Genomic DNA, 23702 nt, shown 5'->3' with positions numbered 1-23702 from the left:
ATGTAGCTATGTTCCCCCAACTGAAGGAAGATGCAAAGGGACAGGGAAATTTCATCCCAGTCCCCATTATTTTGTTCTTTCTCCTGAAAAAAGATGTCACTAAATTATATTTGGATCCAGAATTTGTCCACCTTCTCCTCCCTTCACACAGCAGCCTCTTCCATATCCCATCCCTTAAGTTAAATGTTACACACACAGACACACACAAATTTGGTGGATCCTCCATGGAGAAAGGAAAACCATTTGAATCAACAATCTTGTGGGAAACAATGGCTAAGGATGTGCAGTTACTTAGCTCTGAAGATGAAACAGAGAAAAAAGGGCACGGTGGCAGTCAGGAATCACTTGTCCCCTGCTACCATTGCCATAAGCTGTTGTCAAAAAGTAAGACATGTCCATTAACCTCTAGAGCATTTTGTCAGCATCCCATGTCAGTGCTGGGGGTGCAGGAGCTGACTGAAGCCCTACAAAGCTCCAGAAACTAGGAAGAGGCATTTCCAGGACCTAAGACTCAGCATCCCATTGTCCTGTTGGCCTAAGCAGTTGATACCAGGGAAATCACTGAAGTTTCTGCAGAGTTTTCTAAGCTAGTTGTAAGTTAACTGCTTAACCACCCCGCTTTCACAAAGAGATATGAAATGTGAAAATTGGATGTTGAACCTACTGCTTGACTTTAATTTATCAGACGAGGTAAGAGACAGATGGATGCTGGCCTAGAAAGGGTTTCTGCACTTGGAAGATGCATTTTTTTCGAGGTCAAAGGTATATTCTTGCAGTATATATTCCAAGAAAAGGATGCTTCTTCTTTAATTGCCCTTTATGCAAACTAAGTAATTGTTTAATAAGGTAATGACAGAGGAGGCAATGTAGTATAGTGGATAGAAAGAGTGGGAAAAACCTGGGCTCAAATCTTCTATGACACATACTGGCTATTTGATCACGGGTAATTCACTTAACCTTTTCGAATCCCTCGGTCACTTTCTAATTTGCTGGCCAGGTGGAATTTTTGTTATTAGGAGTTCCATAATTATAGTTGGAGGGATTTGCAGGGGAGGAAGATAATGATGTTAGTATTGCAACATTTGATTGACAGCAGTAATGGGAAGGAATGGAATAGCTAGTCTGTGAGGTCACAAGCCAAGTAATTTCACTGGTGGGTGGATACACACACACACACACACACACACACACACATAAACTCTAGACCAACATCAAAACAAAAGTTAGCCTAAAGGAAGAACTACTTAGTGGGTGAAAAATGGTTGTGTTTAGAATTCAGATTGAGAGGAATAGCCAACTAGCTCATATTTGGTGTTCTGCTAGTAAATATTTAACAATCATCTCTCCCCATCCCGAAAAGGAAAAAAGTATACCCAAGACACACTTTTAACTTTAATTTGAATTGTTTTTTCTCTATTACTTTTTTAAGTCTAATCAAGAAGGCAACAAATTAGACCCTGATTTGTAACACTTAATGATTTCCAAATTGTAAATATTCACATTGAAAATTTAACAATTGGCTCTCACAAGCCAATAGGAGCTGACCGTAGCTCTGCACTCTTCTGGCTACATAAAAACCTTTTCCAACTTATGATACTATTTATAAGACATATTTCGAATGCATGGTCTTTTTGTATAAGAATTTTCATCAGGAAGTTTGGCTGACCTGATTTCCTTTGGGACTCAATTGAGTTCACAGGCAACAGGGAAATACAATCAATTTTTTACTAAATCCCAGAGAACTTAGAAAAGTGATTTCTTTGTTGGAAATGATTCAGCTTACTGTTTCTCAACCTAACACCCAGAAAGCAGACAGAATAAATAAATGATCAAAGGGTATAAATAAGCCATAAAAGAGGAATCACAAATTATTCACAATCACATCAAAGATTACTCTAAATCACTAAGTGAAATGAAACATAAATCAGTTTTGAGGTTTTACCTCACATTCATAAAATTGGTAAAGATGACAAAAGAAGAAAATAGTCTATATTGAAGGTGTTATGGGAAGAAGGACCCATTAATACAGTATTGATCAAAATGTGAATTGGTTCAACCATTCTGGAAAAAAATTTGAAGTTATGAAAAAAGTGACTAAATTGTTTTCCCTCTTTACCCAGAAATCTTCTATTAGATATATATCGTAGGGAGGTCAGGCAGAAAGAAAATTTCCATATATATCAAAATTTTACATCAGCATTTTTTGTGGTAGCAAAAATGTAAAATGAAATGGGTATCTATTTATTGAGAAGAACAAAACAAATTGTAGCAAATTGTAGTGCTAATGGGATATCAGCACTCCAAAAGAAAGAACATGATTAATTTGGAAAGGCATAGAAAGATTTATATGAACTGACATAGAGTGAAGAAAACAGAACCAGGAGAACATTAGCCCAATTACTACAGCAATGTAAATGAAACCAAACAAGCAATGAAATCAAACTAAGCCTGGTGTAACTGTAATGAACAGTCATGGCCCAGCAAAAGGAATGAATAAAGAGGGAAGGAAAGAAACCAAAATTTATTAAGTGCTTACCATGACACTGTGCAAAGAGCTTCACAAATATCCCATTTGTGCTTCCCTGGAGTTTGTAAGTTTTATCCATTTGTATGTGGAAGGAAAAGAATGACTAGTACTTGATCCAATCTTGTTGTTTACATTAATTTTATGTCTTAAATACATTTTTTTTAATTGGTATCTCTTGTCTAGTATGGTCATAGAGAAACTGGTTACACTGGTGGGGTCTCAGAGCTCTAACCTCATTATGACAAATACAAGTGGTTGTCCAATTTTTTTCTTCTATATTTTAGTTTTATTAAAAATTAATTAACATTATTATTTGACATATTTCAATAGAGTGCCCTCCATAACTTTTGGGAATTGCAACTTACATTGTAGATTCAAATTCAGTGTCCAATAAACAATAATATATGGGTTTCTAAACCTAACTCTTCTAGAAATTGCCATGTAAGTTTGAGCAAGTCTCTCTCTAGGCTTCAGTTTTCTTATCTGGAAAATAAGGGGACTAGATGATCTCTTGGGTCCTTTTCATCTCTAAAAGTCGATGATTCCATGATTAGGAGAGATAGTGCCAACCACTTTTAGCCCAGGTCTTTTACTACTTTTGAAACATCAAACAAAAAACAATTCTCATAAATACGAACATTGGAGACATTTTATATTACATTTCTTTTTTATTTCTGTCAGAAGCACAGTGTGCCAAAAAGAACTGTCATAAAGAAAAGAAAAAAACACACTAGATTTGAAATAAAAAGAACTAGGTTCAAACCCCAACTCTGCCAGTTACCATCTCTGTGACCTTGTGCAAGTAACTTAACCTCCCTCCGTTTCTTCCTTTATAAAATGAAAGAATTAGATTCAATCATTTGTAAGTCTACATAATAATTGTTTTAGAGTCAGAAACAATTTCAGAGGTCATAAAAATCCAACTTCTTCATTTCACAGATGAGGAAATGGGCCTAGAGACTTTCATAACTTATCCAAGCTCATACAGAGGGTAAATAGCAGAACTGAGATTCAAACCCAGGTCCTCTGAATCCAAATGCAGTGTTCTTTCAATTGTATCACATTCCTTCCATCTCTAAATTCTCTAATCCCACAGTTCTATGTTAATTCATTTATTGGCAAATTACCACTCAAAGGACATGTTGGAGCTGAATAAATCAATCAACAAGAATTGTTACTATGTCCCCCACTGAAGAATTAGAATATTTTACTCAATTCTCCAGAGTACATTTGAGGCAAGTTAGCATTTGAACCAGTAAAAGATCCTTGTATTTCAGACACAAATCATGTCTGTCTGTCCATACTAGATCACGGTGTTTTTTCTGGCTGCCACGACAGTTGATTGGGTTGTTGATTCTGTAGCCCCAGCCATATTCCTGGCATTCTGACCACTGTCCCCAGTGGGGTCCTGTCTCTTTCTCCCAGCCACTTCACCGCTGAACTGCACTCCCTCTGAACTCATTTTCAGAAGACATAATCTACTACCCTGATCCCTTCAGCAAGCAGGCCTTCTATTGATTTCTTGAACTTCTTTCCCCCTGGAGACAGTGAAGTGGTGCAGCTTATAGCACACAGGCCTGTCATGAGGAAGATATAAGTTCAAATCCAGCCTCAGACAATTACTAACTGTGTGACTCCAGGCAAGTCACAACTTTTGTTGCCTCGGTTTTCTCAACTGTAAATTGAGAACAATGAGAGCAACTACCTCCCAGAGTTGTTGTGATGATAAAATGAGTTAATATTTGTCAAATACTTAGTGGAGCGCCTTAAACACAGTAGGCACTTAATAAGTGTTCTTTTCCTTCTTTCCCTGGAATAAGTCAATGTCAATGCCACTATCATTGCTTCTACCTCCTCGCTCACTTCTTTTGCATGCTTCTTCTTCTCCATCCCTTCACTTTCAACTTCCAGTCCTTTGCATTTTCTATGGCAGATTCTAATGTGGATATTCATTTTATCCTTTGATTAAAAATAAAAAAAAAGTAAAAGTGAGACAATCAGGAATTTGCTATCCCTACTACAGAAATGTGGTCCCTAAAGGGCTATGTGTATGCATACATACATACATACATAAGTCCATAATATATATAAATATATGATATATGTCATATATATGTCTATAAAACCTGAGTTTTAGTTCCAGCTCTACTAGTAACTAGCAATGTGACCAAAGGTAAATCATTTTTCTCTCCAGACCCTGGCTTTCTCATCTGTGAAATGAGTGAGTTGAGCTATACAATCTCTAAGGTCCCACTTCTGCTTAAAAATGCTATGTTTTTCTATGTTGTAAACATCTTAATTGCTCCCCCTGTAACTCTTAAACTTCCTACGGCTCCTTTTATTCCCTGTTATATACTGGATATGTCCTACATGGTTGTTTTTTTTACTGTGCCAAACTAGTATTTTATTCAGTTGAAAAAATAAAATACACCTGGGATATGTTTCTTCCTTCCTCAAAAGCGTATCAGACAGTTGGAGGAGACCAAACTCAGGAAAATGTCTTCTTTTTCAAAAGAACAGCAAGAAATTCCTAGTTTATAAAAAGTGGCACAATGTTTTGTTCAACCTAACCAGAAGCAGGGTCAGAGGTAAGACCTGAGGTACAGGGGTAATCTAGAGTCTAGTGTGGCATCATTTGAAGTTCTTAAGGAACATCCAGAACCAAGAAAAGAATTAATCAGTGGAAAAGACACAAGAGTCCATAAGAGTAGAGAAGCAAAGAGTGTGTCCATACAACATAGAGTAAATGAGCACAATGCACTCAACCAGAGTCCAAGAAGAGTCAAATCATTAATAAAAATGTTGAACAGTCCATGATCAAGGGCAGATCTTTAGGGAACTCCACTAGAGGTCATGTTCCAAGTTTATATTAGACCATTAATGACTAATCTTTGAGCTGTGTTATTCAACGAGATTCAAATTCACCTAACCATAGTATAACCCAGTCCATATCTCTCCATATTGTCCACAAGAGTAGGAGAAACTTTTCCAAATTCTGACTTGAAATATATGTGTGTGTGTGTGTGTGTGTGTGTGTGTGTGTGTATTCTTTGGAATTTTCCTGACATTCCAGTCTAGCAAATCCATCCAAAAAGAAAATTAGCTGAATCTGATTCTGATAAATTAATATTGGTCTTTAGTTACTATCATCATCATCAGTGCTCAAAAATCATCCCTTTCTTATAATTTTGCCAAGAACAGATGTCCAATTCATAACTAACAGCTTCCAGCTTCCAACATCCTTCCTTTGTGTAAAACCAAAACATTTGCCTTTCTATAAAGCTGTGACCCCACCAGCATTCTTCATACTCTGAGAAATATCAGCATAGGCTCAGTAATCACATCTGAAAATTCTTCTAACTCTCTAGCACCTCAAATCCAGACTTGGTGATTTGAACTCACTTATGATTCTTGAGTTTGGTCTAACCATCTCCTTCTTTGAATTCCATTTTATCTCCCACTTAACCATTTTTTGATCTATACTTCCCAATTCAAATTCTAGTCAAAGAGAAAACAGAAGAAAAATAGGAGTTGAATAGTTCAATATTCTCATCATCCCATCCATTCTCAAAAAATAGTCTGCTTGGATCTTCCTCTGGCTCCCAATATAGCTAAAAATGGCTTTCTTTTTTTTCCTTTGATATTCATCATCAGCCTAGATTGATTCTGAACTTTAGTACCATTTTTAGGACTCTTATCTTGACTCTTACATTCCTCTCCAGTTCTCCTGACTTTTGCATGAGTCCAGCTTCTCTATATGTCTTTTTAAGACATAAGTTGGTCAATGAGAAACAGCCATATCAGTAGTCTGAGGCAACTTCCACTTTTTTTCTTCCTCCTAACCATTTCTGTTGGTTTCTCCACAATATCATTCTTCAGAATCTCCCATCCTTCTTGTCCTATCAATCTAGGGAGGTGATAGTGGTAATATGTAAGAGGTATTTTAGAAATGAAATTAACAAAATTTGACAACTGATTAAATTGGGAGGTAAGAGAGAGAAAAGAGTCAAAGGTAACACCAAAGATTCATGTCCAAACTAGGAATGTTATCTACTGGGGATAACTATTGGATCTCACTTTCAAAGAAGTACAAATATACTTTATTTCAGTATTTTGTCTATTTAAAACAGGTAGGAGAGAAGAGTAAAAAGAAAAGAAAGACACAGGGAAGACAAAGGGACATAAAAAAGAGACAATCAAAGATGGGAGACATAAAACACAAACAAGAGAGAGAATTCAATAGGTTCTTAGGGATAAGGGAGTTTTTGGTGACACATGGATCTAAGTACACTTTGGCTTTAACTCTGTGACCTGGTTTTAAAAAAAAAAGCATTTGGAAGCTTTCAGTATAAATAATTGCAGTTATAATTACCTAGCATCAGTACCTATACTGGCTTGAACCCTGAATTTCTAGATTTTTATAGTTTTATATTAAGTGCTACTTCAGTTATATCAAAATATGTCCTTCAGAGTGCTTTATTTTTTATATGAATGCATGTCTACCTTTGAATCAATGTCTTCTGAGCTCAATCAACAAAATTGTTTTTACTCTGAACAAAAATCACGAATTAATTAATTAATTGATGACACATTTATTAAGTACTTATTATGTGTAAGACACTGTGCTAGGCACTAGGGATACAAATAGAAAGGATACTTCCTGTTCTCAAGAAGCTCACATTCTAATGTGAAAGACAACACATATGAAAGGTTTCAATTGCAAGTAAGATGGAAAAGTCTCATGGTCCTTAAAGTATAGCAACAAAATAGATGGTAACACCTCTTTAATGAAATTAAATTTATGATATTGAACCATTTAACACTGGGAAGGAAAGTGTTGTTATTCCAAAGGCTCTTGGGTTCAGGGTTCTGGGCTGTCTTCATGAGAGTCTGAGAAGACATGGTGGTCAAGGTAACAGCAGTAGTTTGACTGGCCTGAAGCATGCTACCCCCTATTTCTAAAATGAATATCAAGAACTAAGTATCAAAAAAAACAAAGAAATGAAGCCATTACATGTTTATTTATAATAATAATTAAATAAACAATCATTAAAACTTTGGGAGAATGAATTATTTTATAAAGACAAGTTTTCCACTTAGCTAAGGATTTATACTCCTCCTCCCCCCCCTTAATCTCCATTTTTAATTTACCATTTCATTACTTTCTAAAATGTATTTTCACACTTCCATGCCTTATTAAAGCAAACACAATGAACTCATTTTGCAATTCTTTTTAAAACTCAGGACCATCATTATAATATTAAGTATTATTCTATACTATAATAAAATGATGGCCTTCAGAGTCTAATGGAATATATTGGATTGTTTACACTAACTGACCTTGAATAGCCATATAAGTCTTCATAGGTCACTTGGCATCAGGTTCTCAATAGTCAATTCTCACTATTTCCTTAAAAAAAAACAAGCATCACTTCTCCCATCTCTAGTTGCTATGAATCTAAAAATAAGTTTGGAAACAAGAAAATGAAACTGCTTGGAATTATAGATACAATAAGAGTAAGCAGATTCTGAATGACTGGGGTCCTGGAGATGATTTTGTGAGTTAAGTATTTAAACTTTAGTGCATCAACTTTATAATATCCTATTGCAGGTACAAAACATTGTATTTTATTTTGGTTTTCCTTTTGTCTACTTTCTGGTGCCCAGTTATATTCCATTTAGGCAACTTTGCCTAATAATTATTTTGGGTAATCGAAGTATCACCATATTTAAATTTTGTTTTTCCTAACTGCAGTCTCCCTTTTAGGCTGTTTCTTTTTTTGTTTGTTTGTTTGTTTGGAGGGCAATTGGGGTTAAGCGACTTGCCCAAGGTCACATGGCTAGTTTTTGTGTTACGTGTCTGAGGCTGAATTTGAATTCAGTTCCTCCTGACTCCAGGGCAAGTGCTCTATTCTCTGTGTCTCCTAGCCACCCCCTTTTAGTCTGTTTCTATAGAATTTCATCTTACTCCAAGATTCTCTGAAAAGATATCTACATGTATGTAGACATATATGTATCCATACATACATATATGTACATATTGTGTCTATATATGCATGTGCATATATTTATATGTATATATATTGAGAGAGAGAGAATTCTGTGTGTATATCTTGGCCTCTTTATCTTTTATTCTAATATTAACAGTTAGCATTTATATATCACTCTAAGGTTTGCAAAGCAATTTACAAATCTTATCTCATGTTATCCTCACAACAAACCTATGAAGTAGGTTTATTTATTTATTATTATTATTGTCCCCATTTTACAGATAAGGAAACTGAGACTGACAGTGGTTAAGTTCCTTGTCCATGCCACTTGTTTCTGTAGTTTAGTTGCTTTCAGCTGTGTCTGATGCTTCATGACCCCATTTAGGGTTTTCTTGGCAAAGATACAGGAGTAGTTTGCCATTTCCTTCTCCAGTTCATTTTACAGATGAGGAAACTGAGGCAACACAACTAGTATCACACAATGTGGGCACACAACTAGCAACATTTAAGGCTAGATTTGAACTCAGGCCTTCTTGACTCCAGCTCCAATGTCCTATCTGCTGTGCCCCCAAATCTACACCATCTAATTCTTAGTTCAATTCAACATCAAGTCCATACCATGTGCAAAGCATTGTACTAGGCAATGAGAATATAAGGAAAAATTGAAACAGTCCCTGGCCTAAAAACTTTTGCATTCTGGACAAAAGGCCTTTATCAGCAATATATATAATCACAGGCATTTGGTCAGAATGAAAATAATTTCATTTAACTTTGACATACAAAGATGGCCCTTCTGATCATAGCATGGCCCAAGTCATAAAAGCTTGTCATGGTTTATAAAAGCACCAATAAAACAATATTTGTGAAAAGAAAAGGCAGAATATGACTAGAGGAGAAGTGTAATTGAAAGATAACTGGTCTGGGAACCAAATAACCAGGATTCAGAGGATAGTTCTTATCTTAATTATTGATCATGGGCATGTCATAACATATCAGAGCCAATTTCTTCATCCAAAAAATGAGGATAAAAGTACTTGCTCTGCCCACACAATTGTTGTGAGGAAAACACGTTGCAAATAGTTAGGGTTAAAAAGACCTGAGCTCAATACTACCTCAATCATTTGCTAGCTATGTGACCCTGGGCAAGTCACACAACCTCGGTAATCCTCAATTTCCTCAGATAATAGCCCCTATCTCCCAGGGCTGAGGACCAAAATAGATAACACATGTAAAACACTTTAGAAACTTTAAAATGCTATAAAAATTACTCACTATCATTAAACTTTAGAATCCTATACAAATTTGAGTTTTCATTTTTTCCCACCATCACTTCTGATTTCTTTTGGTTTGACTAAATATAAGAATAAACTCTAAAATTGGAAACATGGAATCTGTGAAGCAAATCATGGGGCTTAGAGCTGAAAAGGGCCTTGATAACTATCTAGTTCAACTCCCTAATTTTTATAGTGAGAAAACCAAGGCTCAATGACTTACATGGCATTTGAACTCAGGTTCTTTAAATCCAAATCCATAGCTCTTTTCACTATACCATGCTGTCTTTCGACACTTTTTTTTTTTGGCTAATGAAATAATATATACAAGGTGTCCCAAAAGTCTTGGTGCAATCTTAAGCTTTAATGACTTAAGACGACACCAAAACTTTTGGGACATCCTGCATGCATGTTTCATTCATTCACCAATAGACAACAAAAAAAAGGCTAAAATTGTCTCCATCTCAAGCTTAGCAACTAGAAGACTATACACTTGAAAATACTATAGAAAGGAGTAAAATAACTTCATGAAATTCAGGTGAAAAGCCATTTATCTGTTTGTTTTCAAAATCCATCACAGCTTTTCAAAGTACTAGATTTCATTCCAGAAATTTCTCATGTTCCTCTCATGAAACAATTTGATCTTCTTCCCACTGTGAATCAAGAAGATACAATTTTAGAGGTAATCTATTAGCGTGCCCAGGTTCCAAGTAGCTCAGGGCACATCTGGAAGCAAAAGGATTCTCATTCCCAAATAAAAAAGCAAACTCTTACTTTTCCATCTCAGAAAAGGTCATGGTTCCATTCTTTAGTAGAGGAAAGTGGTGGGTTTTTTTTTTCATTCAGCAGAGCTAAGCCTATAATGAAAAGTAATTATGAGTAAGTGGACTCCATCCAGTGTATTCTTCCCCTCTGTAGCCAGGGAAATAGCCCATGTTGCCCTGAATATCAGCATTTTCTGTTGCACCAAAAATTTAAGAACCCACATTTTTCCCTTAAAAAATGTTCTCTGCAATTTCTGATTTTCAAGGGAGAAGGTCTATCATCATCTTTTGCAGAAGAAGTTCCTAATAATGATAAAAATTAGTTCAGTGGACATCTGAGAAGTTGTTCATACACGGTATTTTTCCTGTAGTATTGTACTTAATTGAGATGGATGCTCATTCCTTATATATGCAATGAGGCTTTTATTACTATTATTTTATTTGCAATATACTCACTGAAAGGTCCCAAAATTAGGGTGATTGATTGGCTCTGTGTCAAAAGTGCAACTTTAAGGATTAATTTATAGTTTATATATTAATTGATAATATTTTATAATCATATATTATATATTATAATATAATAATTATCATATTAATTTATAATACATATCCTATCAACCAGAGGAATTTTTCTTATTCCATCGCCACCCCAACTACTAGTATGTCCCTGGTTCTATTTGAGTTGCTGTCCCTATGACCAGTTTTAGTGACCCCTTCACCTTCACTCACATACCAAAAATATAGTGATTATAAAGCTTAAATGATGCCTAGAGAGCACCCTGAGTTGGGTTCTTGCAGCTAAGTTAGGTTTCTACTGTCACCACTTCGAAAGAGGGGGAGAAAAGAGGAATATTTCCTTAAAAACCATGGTAACTCCCAAGCTTGGAGACTGCAAGTGTGCAATATTGCAGACATCGTCAGATTTGACTTTTTCTAAATGGCTTTTCCTCCTTTCCTATCTATACTTTAAGGACTGGATAAGAAGGTGAATGGGGTAATATATATGTGTGTATATATATATATATATATATTTGGAAATGAAGAGATGGGAATAAAAACTGTACCTATAATTTCCATGGAATAGGGAATTCCCTGATGAGGAGACTCCTTCCACCAAAGCAGTTTGGCACTTTCTTGGCAATTTGTACTTTTAGAGAGTTGCCTAGAGCACTGAGAAGTTTAAGTGACTTGCTTTAGATCACACAGTCAATATTTGTCAAAAGTGGAACATGCACTCAGTTCTTCCTAGCTTTGTGGTCATCTCTCTATCCACTATATTTTACCAACAGTGATGTAAAAACAAAAGATATCCATTTTGAAAGGTATCATGGGTTCTGCCTGTACCATGGAGAGAAGCCTTGTGTTTGGGTCTTCAGACTTCCATCCTAGATGCCCTCCACTGCCTTCTCCACCTCCAACTGCCTGAAGCCCCTCTCCCAAAGCAATTCTGAACTGGTAGCTCAACAGCTTCAACTAGACCTTTATTTATGGAGGAAGGCACCTTCCTCTTCACTTTGGAGTCTGTGGGTAAAGGGCACCCAGATAAAGTCTGTGACCAGATTAGTTCCTTGATGAATACTTTCAGCAGGACCCTGATGCCAAAGTTGTTCGTGAAACAGTTGCTAAGACTGGAATGATATAACTTGCAGTTGAGATCACATCCAGAGCTGCTGCTGACTATTATAAAGTGGTTCAGGAAACAATTAAGCAGGTGAGCTATGATGATTCTTCTAAAGGGTTTGATTACAAGATTTGCAATGTTCTTTTTTTTATGAGCAATCAGGGTTAAGTAACTTGCTCAAGGTTACACGGCCAGTTATTTCTGGGTGTGCTGCTAAGTGTCAGAGCCCGGATTCAATCCCCAGGTCATCCCAACACTGGAACCGGTGCTCTTACTCGCTGTGCTACCTGGCTGCCCCAATCTGCAATGTTCTGATAGACTTGGAGCAGCAGTCACCAGACATTGCTCGGGAGGTCCATCTAGAATACAATGAGGAAGATATTGGTGCAGAACAGGAATTGATGTTTGGTTAAGCTATGGATGGAACCTAAGAGTGCATGCCCATAACGATTATCTTAGCTCACAAGCTCAGCACCAAACTTGCTCTATTGCCATGCATTGGAACTTTGCCACGGTTATGGAGGGATTCCAAAACTCCAGTCACTGTGCAGCACATGCAAGATGGTGGTGCTGTTCTCCCGATCAGGATCCACACAATTGTGATACCTGTTCAATGTGATGAAGATGTATGTGCTGATGAAACAAAGGATACTCTAAAGGAAAAGATGATCAGAGCTATTGTCCCCACAAAATTCTTGGATGAGGATTACCATCTGCAACCTAGTGGCAGACTCATCATTGGTGGACTTCAGAGTGATGTTGGTCTTACTGGATGGAAGATCACTGTGTATACCTATGGGGGTTGGGGCACTCATGGAGACAGTGCTTTCTCAGGAAAACATTATACTAAGGTGGATCATTCAGTTGCTTATGCTGTCATTTGGATCACAAACCCCCCTCGTTAAAAGTGATCTCTGTCACAGGGTACTTGTTTAGGTTTCATATGCAATTGGTGTTTCCCACCCTTTGTCCATCTCCATTTTCTAATATCACATCTCTCAGAAGAGCACAAGAGAGCTACTGGATATTATTAGGAGGAATTTTGACCTCTTACCTGGGGTCATTATCAAGGATCTGTATCTGAAGAAGCCCATTTATGGAAGGGCTGTAGCTTTTAGCCACTTTGGTAGGGACTACTTTTCAAGAGAAGTGCCCAGAAAGCTTAAATCTTGAAAATGTTAGGCTTGTTAGCATAGTTACAGAGAAGTCTTCAAGCTCTGAGGGAGAAGACCCTTCTTCCCTAAACATCAACACTTGAGCATTTGCTGTCACTCTTGTCCAGTGATCTGAATTTTAGTTTTTGTGGGGCCTCTTGTCAGACTTTACTACTTTTTTGTCCCTGATGTCTTACTCACTGATATAATAGTTAGTGAGCATGGGTGATCCATGTAACTGTCTAGAGATGAGCAGACAGCACAGTACAGTAAATGATGCTTGAACATTTGTGTCCAACCATCCAACCCCAATATCTTAACTGTATTGATTTTTCCATAAAATGCTGAAAAATGTCCTCATAATGTGCACATCAAGTACTCATAGTTTCATTTATAGCCTCTGTCCAACAACACCACCACCATGTCACCATGATTTTGTAATATCCTGAGCTCTGTTATGAATGTGAAGCCTTCCTTCAGCCTTCCTGTAACCCAATTCACTTCTAATTATGCAGGGTTCTTATCAGGAAGTGTTCCCCATCAGATCAATCTTACATGTGATGTAAATTTGAGTTGGAGCTCTAGACTGACTTCATGAAAAGGCAATTACTAGTTGAACCACCTTCCAATGTTTATACTCTTAATACTTATACTCTTGAAATCTCTCTGTTTACCTGTCTTTTGTAGGATGTACATGAAAAGGAGTTTTATTTAGTAAACTAACCAATCCTATGCATAGTTTTGACACTAGCCCAATCTCCCCAACTCCCAGCTCTAGTTAAGCAGGAACTTGGCAGCCTTGTACTGTCATACAGAGAAGTCACAGGACAGTATCTGAGGGTCTATAGGTTTCACCAACTAATTTGGGGGACCAGTTAATTTTTTTTCTTTATAAGAAAGACTGAATATTCCACCTAGCATAAGAATTCCTCTCGGGCTTTTAAACTTTATTTTCAATACTGGGTCCAATGAGCTTTCTGAGCAGCTGGCATATATACAGAGGAACCACTTTGCTTCAGAAAGCAATACTTTTGGGGCAGCCAGGTGGCTCAGCGAGTAAGAGCACTGGCTCCAGTGTCAGGATGACCTGGATCAAATCTGGGCTCAGATACTCAGCACCACACCCAGAAATAACTGGCCGTGTAAACTTGAGCAAGTTACTTAACCCTGATTGCTTATAAAAACAAAGAAAGCAATACTTTTATCAAGGAGGAAAAGTCAATCCTTTCCTTCTTGAACATCTTTAATTGCTTATTTACTGTCTTCTGTAGTGTGACACAAACACAGAGAAACTATCACCTCACATGGCAGCTTTAAAAAAAAATCCTTGACACTATGCTTCCTTTAATATGTTTCCAGACCCTTTCCCCCAAGATGGCACCAAATGCGAAGAAGGAAGCCATTGTCCCCAAGACAGAAGTCAAGTCCAAAGCTTTGAAGGCCAAGAAGGTGGTGCTGAAGGGTGTCCATAGCCACAAACAGAAGAAGATCTGAACATCACCCACCTTCCAGCGACCCAAGACACTGAGACTTCTAAGGCAGCCCAAATACCCTTGGAAGAGTGCCCCTTGGTGAAACAAGATTGATCACTATGCCATCATTAAGTTTCCTTTGACCACTGAGTCTGCTAAGAAGAAGATTGAGGACAATAACACCCTCGTCTTCATTGTGGACGTCAAGACCAACAAGCATCAGATCAAGCAGGCCGTAAAGAAGCTGTATGACATCGATGTGGCCAAGGTCAACACACTGATCTGGCCTGATGGAGAGAAGAAGGCTGTCTTGCTCCAGACTACTACTTTATATGTTGCCAACAAAATTGGAATCATCTAACTTACTGTGTCCAGATGTGTCCCATTCCACCTACAATAAAAATTTTCCAGAAAAAAAGAAAAAAAACATGTTTTCAGCATTCCTAGGTAAGTCATGGTGTCCTACAGAATAACCTTGGGTTACACCTATATGGGAGTCTACTTGGCATTAGCAGACAGGAGGGCAGAACTGGTATAGCTGGCTATGAAGAGAGTTGACTTGACTGCTGTGGAAGAGAGAAGCCAATTTGCTTCCATACTTAGTCCATAACTGCTGCCCAAAGCAGAAAGTGCCTGTTTTTTGAAGGTTTGTTATGTATGTCTGGTTTTCAGTTTCACCAGTTGAATGAAGATCTATGGTAGTTTCTACCTTTTAATAAATAAATCACAGTCCTTAACCTCTCCCCATTTTCTTTACTGCCCAAGAACTACCACATCTTCCACCCAGTATAATGCAGGCCAACTGCACAATTTATCTTTTTTTTTAATAAAATAAGGAAATTTATGAGGAAAATTATTAAATAAATTTGTAATAAAGACATTATCTTTTAGTAAAACTTGAATAATGCCCTTAATTTTCAGTCAGTGCTCCTTTAAGAAAATGCGGCAAGTCATGAATTGGCAGTATAGAGAATTATTCAACATAGTGCATTGTTTAGAAAAGTAAATTACCTAAGGTAAATCCCAGCATAGTCGACTTACTTACCTTGGTGAAAATGTAAAGAATGAAGTAATCTCTTCTAGGTGTTTCATGTCACTCCTCATTCTAGCTCAGAGACTCATCCTCTAGGTCACAGCCCTAAAGATTTCTGTCATTGCTGGTTTCCTCTTATCAATGCCTACACCTAGAACAAGCTCTTTTTTTCATCCTCCAAATTCTTAGAAAAGTGACATTTTTCCTGCTTAGGACCCAAGTTTTCCTGACATCCCCTGGACTGAATTACCTGTTGCTATTAGTACCCCTTGTTTACTATCTCCTCCTATATCCTCTTTCTGTTTCTTTTCTTTGTTCAATAGGTTTTTGGGGTTTTTTTTAAATTATATATAAAGATAATTTTAAACATTCATTTTTACAAGATTTTGAATTCCAAATTCTTCTCCTTCCCTCCCTCCCTTCTCCTCCCCTCTTCTTAAGCAATTTGATTTGGGTTATTTTCATGTGCAATCATGAAAAACATATCTCCATACTAATCACAGCTTTGAAAGAAGAAACAGACCAAAAGGAAAAAAAAAAACACACAAAAAAATAAAGTAAGTAAAAATAGTATGCTTCGATCTACATTCAGAGTCTATCAGTTCTTTCTCTGAATGTGGATAGCATTTTCCATCATGAGTCCTTTGTAATTGACTTAGATCATTGTATTGCCAAGAAGAACTAAATCTACCATATTTGATCATTACATAACATTGCTGTTACTTTGTACAGTGTTTTCCCAGTTCTACTAATTTTACTTTACATCAGTTCTTGTAAGTCTTTCCAGGTCTTTCTAAAATCTGCTTGCTCATCATTTCTTATAACATAATATTATTACGTTACATTCATATAACACAACTTGTTCAGCTATTCCACAATCGATCCCCTCAATTTCCAATATTTTGCCACCATCACAAAAAGAACTGCTATAAATGTTTTTGTACATATAGGTCATTTCCCCTTTTTTCTGATCTCTTTGGGGAAAAGACCTAGTAGTGGAATTGCTGTACCAAACAGTATGCACAGTTTTATAGCCCTTTGAGCATAGTTCCAAATTGATCTCCAGAATGGTTGGATCAGTTCACAACTCCACTAACAATGCAATAGTGTCTCAATTTTCCCTCATCCTCTCCAATATTTATCATTTTCCTTTCCTTTTTTAGCCAGTCTGACAGGTGTGAAATGGTACCTCAGAGTTGTTTTAATTTGCATTTCTCTAATCAAAAGTATTTTGAGCACTTCTTTATGTGACTATAGATAGCTTTGATTTCTTCATCTGAAAACTGCCTGTTGATATCCTTTCACCATTTATTAATTGTGGAATGGCTTGTATTCTTATAAATTTGACTCAGTTCTCTACATACTTGAGAAATGAGGCCTGTTACCAGAAATACTTGCTGTTAAGCTTGTTTCCCAGATTTCTTCTTTCCTTCTCTTCTTGGTTGCATTGGTTTTATTTGTGCAAAACCTTTTTAATTTAATGTAATCAAAATTATTGATTTTTTACATTTCATATTACTCTCTATTTCTTGTTTAGTCATAAATTTTCCCCTTCTCCATAGGTCTGACAGGTAAACTATTACTTGCTCTTCTAATTTGATTATGGTATCAACTTTTATGTCTAAATCATGTACCTATTTTCACTTTATCTTGGTATGTGTTGCAAGATGTTGGTCTATATCTAGTTTTTGCCATATTGTTTTCCAGTTTTCCCAGCAGTTTTTTGTCAAAGAGCGAATTCTTAGCCCAGAGGCTAGTCTTTGGATTTGTCAAACACTAGGCTATTGTGATCATGTCTTCTATAATTAATCTATTCCACTGACTCACCACTCTGTTTCTTAGCCAATACCAGATAATTTTGATTACTACTTTATAGTACAGTTTGAGATCTAATATTGCTATGCCACCTTCTTTTGCATTTTTTCATTAATTCCCTTGATATTCTTGATCTTTTCTTCTTCCAGTTGAATCCTGTTGTTCCTGTTTTCTTTTCTATCTCCTTTTTCCTGTCCTTGTTCTTATAGTTCATCCAACAGACTAGTAAAACTGGAACTCCCCATTCTTATCAATCAGTCCTATTATTAACTAATGTACTTCTGTGCTCCATTGTTCCAGAAAGATATGGTCTCAGTTTCCCAAAAATTTGTCCCTGACATCAGCAAATTACCTGACTCATTTTGGAGGTTCATTTCACTTTGCAAAGATCACTGTATCCTCTTCTCCAAGGATGGCATTTGAAATACATTTTTACTCTTTTTAAGTGCAACCAACAATTGTATATGTACACTTTTTGCAATGACTTTATGAAATTTTTTGTCATGGAATTTTAGAGATGGAATCAACCTTAATATCTATCAAGTCCAACCTATATCCAAGAGAATCTCCACTATAACATTAGCCTGTGGTATTAATAAAGCAACGACCCCCCCCCCCTGAATTTAGGGAGACAAGTTTGTCTCTTGCTAGCCTTTTGGACAGCTCTCATTATTAGGAAGTTTTTTTGACACCAAGCCTAAACTTGCCTCTTTGCAACTTCAATCCCTGGCTCCTGATTCTGGACTCTGGGACCAAACAGATCCAATTTCATTTCTCTTCTATATGATAGCCCTTCCAATACTTGAATATGGCTATAATATTCCTCCCTTAGTGTTATCTTTTTCCAGGCCAACCATTCCCAGATCTTTCACTAATACTTGTGTACTGACCTGAATTTTCATTATTCATTTAATGAAGTAGGGGAAGTGGTAAATTAGAGTACTGTATAGATTTAGATTTGGGGGACTAGTTAAAACCTTCAGAAATTATACAATCTATCCATTTACACAAAAACTCTTTTCAATAAATTAATTTTCAGAATTTCCAGGCTATGCATTTAATTAATACTTTACTTAGAAAAGTTCATTTTCTAAAGAAATCTTTACCTAAAGCAAACTTTGAGTCTTTCAAAGACTTCTTAGAAATAGCAATCCTATTCCTAAGTAAATAAGAAAATGACTAGAAATCAAAAGAATTCATATGGAAGGAAACTTAAGGGAAATAATTCTGAAGGGTTATTTTACTGCATAGATGACTGGGAGCAGTTGGTCTCTATTACAAATGGTGCCCAAGCAAGTTTCATTTTCAACAGTAGACAGTTTGAAACCTAACTAGAAACAAGTGTGGCTAGAGCTTACAACACTCTGTCAGCATTGTATTTTTCTGATTCTATAAATCCTGGCACTAAAACTCATTCAACATGACACTAAGTTATCAAAAATCATATGACTTAGAGTTGGAAAGAACTGAGTCCAAACCCTTCATTTTATAGGCAAGGAAATTGAGGACCAGAGTTGGAAAGTGACTTGTATGATATTATTGAGGTAATATATAACAGAGTCAGGATTTGAACTATGCCTAAAAGTCCAGTCATTTTTAAAATTAATTTAATTTATTGTAAATATTATCATTAATAATTATTATTATTATTAATAAAATAAATTATAAATTAAATTAATCCACTGGGGCAGCAGTTTCATTAGCTCTGTTGCTGCCTAGAAGGGGAAGGATTTCAGGAGTTTTGTTGGAAAGGAAGTGAAGGTGTACATTCATTAATCAGAAATCATTCTGGCCTTAAGAAATATGTCAAGAAACCTCAAGTGTAGGAAAGAAGCAACAGAAAGGTAATCCTTAAACTAAGAAAGGGAATTTGATGAATGATAAGACTAAGGTTCAATACACTTGAGACTGTAGTTGGGCAATTTTAAAATGAAAGTCTGAAGTTGAAAAACAATTTCACGGCAAAGACAACTTTTCAGAAAGCTAATAGAAAAAGTCCAAGTACTGAAAGGAGAAAATAACAATAACAAAAATAATAGAATACATTTATATAATATCTTAAATTTTATAATGCTCTTTCAGAACAAATGTGTATAAATAAAGCAAATATAATGATCATTTTACATATAAGTAAACTGAAGCTAAGTGATTTGTCTAGTCTTCAACAATTCAAGTGCATCATAGTTGGGACCCATAGTCAGGTCTTCTAATTCTAAGACTTTCTGAAAATATTGGAGGGGGAAAGAAAGTAGGGAGCCAGAGTGGCAGACCTTTGTCAGTCATAAATCAGGCAATAAATCATGAGTGTTTACTGGTCCTCAGCACTCAGCTAGGTAGTGAACAAAATAAAAACTAACATGAAATATAGTCCTTACTTTTAAAGTAGTTTAAAATCTAGTTGTTGAGAAAAGATTAGCACAAAAGAAATCATAAAAGAATAATGCAGGAAAGTGTAGCACTTAAAAGCAAGTTTTGGCACTAGCTATAAATGTAATAAAGCTTTACAAAATGATGAAAAATAGAATGAGCAGAACCAAGAAAACAATTCATACAGAAAGAGCTATACTGTAAGGACAGTTTTGTAAGCTATAGGAAATATAAACAACAAAATAAGCATTTCTGATTCCAGCGGACATATGATGAAACATACGATTCATTTCAGAGACGTCACAGCTTTATTGTCCAAAATGAGACATTTATTTCTCGATATAGCCACTGAAGAAATTTGTTTTGTTTGACTATGCACATTTGCTGCAAGAAATTTGTTTTGTTTTAAGTGGACTGGGGGATGGGAGCAAGGGAAATAGATTTTTCTTGGTTGTTGCTTTTTTTAATAGAGAACGTGGTGCTACAGATATCAAATGTTGCATACACATTCATGAGGTAACTGTTTTACTTTGTTACCAGGGATCTCTCATGAATGTAATATACATAAATGTATGTAACATAATAGCAGAACACATCAATAAAACTTTTTGTTAAAAGAGAGAAGGGATAAATAAAAGAATGAAGCATTATTTTTATTAGCATTTGCATATCACTTTAAGGTTTGCAAAAAATTATAAATATTATCACATTTTACCTTCATAATGACCCTGGAACCAATTGCTGCCATTTTATTGATGAGGAAATTGAGATTAGACATAGGTAAGTGACTTTCCCAGGACCACACAACTAGGGGCTGAGATCACATCTGAACCCAGATCTTTCTAGTCTCAGGTTCAGCACTCTATTGCCTCCAACTGCTAGATAAAAAGAACAGCTGGAAAAAGACTCATAAAGGAGGTAGGACCTGAGCCATAAAGGATTAGTAGTAAGATGATAAAAGGTAAAGAAAAGAAAGAGAGGCAATTTCAGCTCTAGGGACAATATAATGACCATTATATGTGTAGGTATACCGAGGATTCTGAATTAAATGAAGCAAAGACTTCATTTAGTCTTAGATCAGTTGGAAATAGTAAGACATGTGGGTTTGTGGCAAATAGTAGAAAGTCTTAAGAATCCAATGAGGAATTTGGATGTCGTGTCATAAGCAGCAGAGAACAGAAAGATTAAAGTGGGGTTTTAAGAAAATTCATTTATCAAGGATGTGCTGTATGGTTTGGAAGAAACAAGTCAGAAGACCAGCTACTAGGGTATTGTAGTGCTATAGGTATGAGCTGATGAGGAAGGGTGACAGTGGAAATAGAGAATAAAATATGGCTTTTATAATTATTTTGAAAATGAAATATAGACTTCCAAAAAGATAATGAAGTAAGTAGTTACACCCAAAACCAGTCTCCCTTCACATCAAACAATAATAGCACCAAAATAAAACAGTGACAGTGAAAGATATGTGAGGGCAGGGGAAATGAAGGAAATCCCCAAAGAAAAACTGGGAGAGATTAATTGAAAGGGGGGAGAGAATTAAAACATCTTAATACAATGAGTAAATTCTATGGAAGTAAAAGAAAACAATAAGTAATTTCCATAAGAAAGAAATAACAGTGTAATAATAAGAAATAGACTGCCCCCAACCCCAAATCAGAATAGAACTACCATTAGAATGCCAGATTGGGAGTGAAGCTTAATTAAATATAGGAAGCATAGGTAAGAAAATTAGGAATTTTAAAGAAGAATTTGAAAAGAAATGCAATAGTATGCAGAGTTGAAAAGGATGATAGAAATGCTAATAAAGCAATGGAAACTCTGAAAAAGAGAGTAGTAGAAATGGAACACAAAGGGGTGGCCAGGTGTCTCTGCAAGTAAGAGCACCAGCCTCAGTGTCTGGGATGATCTGGGGATCAAATCCAGGCTCAGATACTTAGCACCACACCCAGAAATAACTGGCCGTGTAACCTTGAGCAAGTTACTTAATCCTGATTGCTTTAAAAAAAAAAAAAAAAAAGAAAGAAAAGAAATGGAACACAAAGATAGAGAGTTAAGAACAATAAATACCAGAGCAAAATTTAAAGACAACAAAATTGAAGTATACACTATTTCTCTACAAAGATCAGTGACCTTGAATACAAAACAATATGATAATCAGGAGCCACCCTATAAATATTTTAAGAGATCCTGAATATATTTCAGAGAATTATGCATGAAAATCACCTAGAAGAATTAGAAGTAGTATTCAAAGTACAGGTTGATAGAAAGCCACAGGATGTATAAGAAAGGAATTTCAAGTTCTCCCTGTTCCTGCCTGAGTCCAGGCACAGCAGACTCCAGGGACTCCTGCCCCCAGCTTCTGTCTCTAGGAAAACAAAGCTTAACCAGGTGACAACATTTACACACATTAAGCCCACCATCTCAATTCACTTTCCCAACCAGGAGCCTCCTTCAGCAAGTCTCTGCTGCTGCTGCTGCAGCACTCCTATCTAGGCTGTTTAAAAAAAAATAAATGTGTCTTGACTGTAGAAGAAAAAAAAGGGTGGTGTCTATGGATAATGATAAAGACTGAAATGAGGTTTTTTCCAAGCAAAATAATCTTCAGATTCTGTGTGTGTGTGTGTGTGTGTGTGTTTAAGGCAAGATCAGAAATGTAAAGTTAAGTTAGGCAAGGAGGAGAGAAGGAATGTATGAAGGAAAAGACTAACATCAGATTGTTTCAAGTGCTGCTCGGAGTTACTTTAAAAAAAAAAAAAAACTCTTATAGAGGAAAATCAAAACTCACTAAGAACAACCTTAAATATGACTAGGGGGTTAAACTCAGCCCATCAGTTTTCTGCATATAAAAAAGCACACTTCAAATACAGACACATAGAATTAAAGTGAGGGCCTAGAACAGGGGTAGTGAACCTAAGGTTGGAAGGCCACATATGACTGTCTAGGGCCTCAAGTGCAGCCCTTTGAAGGAATCCAAACTTCACAAAGCTGAGAATTGCCTGCATGTGAACCCAGGCAGGAGCCTGGAGTGGTCAGTCCACAGGCCTTCAGGAGGAGGAGGAGGAACCCCAGAGTTTGGAACTTGTCCCCAGGTCAAAATTGAGGCTTTATAGCAAGGCAGGAGGGGTGAGAGAGCTTTCCTGCCACACACCCCCTGGGATGATTTGAGACCCAAGGGGTAGAGTTGTCTATGGTGGGAATGCGGAAGTGTCATAACCCCCAGGGACCCACCCTGTTGGCTTTGTCAGCCAACTGCCCCCCAGGACTTGGAAGCAGGAGCTAGAGCAGTGTTAGGACTTGGACTCTTTGGCTCATTTGAGCATTTGTACACCTGAGAGTGTCAAGTGGAAGCCAGCAATGGCAGCATGAAAAGGACCTACTCCCAAGAAGACTTAAGGGATTTGGACATTATTTTGATTGACCTACTGTGACCTAGGGGTGAAATGTGTTGTATTCTCTGCTACCCCTGGAGATGTGTTGTGCTAGGAAAGACCCTGGCCTGGGACCCCAGAATGTATAAGACATACTGAATGCAATGATATATGCTGTGTCTGCCATGTTACATACTAAGTGTTATGTTGTTATGTTGTGTTGTGATGTGATGTTGTGTTGTGTTGCGTTATGTTATGTTATGTTATGTTATGTTATGTTATGTTATGTTATGTTATGTTATGTTATGTTATGTTAT

The 23702-nt window shown here is 36.5% G+C and overlaps 1 protein-coding gene and 1 pseudogene across 1 annotated transcript; both read left to right on the top strand.

Moving 5' to 3' along the window:
* The first annotated feature begins 269 nt into the window (after positions 1-269).
* On the top strand, positions 270-13346 carry LOC138169295 (S-adenosylmethionine synthase-like; annotated as a pseudogene).
* Positions 13347-14701: 1355 nt separating this feature from the next.
* LOC138169289 (large ribosomal subunit protein uL23-like) lies at positions 14702-15160 on the top strand. The gene is made up of 2 exons (XM_069098631.1): positions 14702-14776; positions 14909-15160. Exons 1-2 carry the CDS (start codon positions 14702-14704, stop codon positions 15158-15160), a joined length of 327 nt encoding a protein of 108 aa, XP_068954732.1.
* Positions 15161-23702: the final 8542 nt, after the last annotated feature.

Source organism: Petaurus breviceps, unplaced genomic scaffold (genome assembly GCF_028583685.1).
Source record: "Petaurus breviceps papuanus isolate PSGF00001 unplaced genomic scaffold, PetGlider_PUasm1.0 126, whole genome shotgun sequence".
Classification (NCBI taxonomy): Eukaryota; Metazoa; Chordata; class Mammalia; order Diprotodontia; family Petauridae; genus Petaurus; species Petaurus breviceps.
The sequence above is the reverse complement of the archived record's forward strand: the minus strand, read 5'-3'. Positions and strand labels throughout refer to the sequence as shown.

What these genes read in the sequence shown, in the direction of transcription:
- LOC138169289 (XM_069098631.1), top strand. Translation starts at nt 14,702, where the DNA reads ATGGCACCAAATGCGAAGAAGGAAGCCATTGTCCCCAAGACAGAAGTC. An exon ending in AAGCTTTGAAGGCCAAGAAG is followed by an intron (nt 14,777 to 14,908) that starts GTGGTGCTGAAG and finishes TGGTGAAACAAG; the next exon opens with ATTGATCACTATGCCATCAT.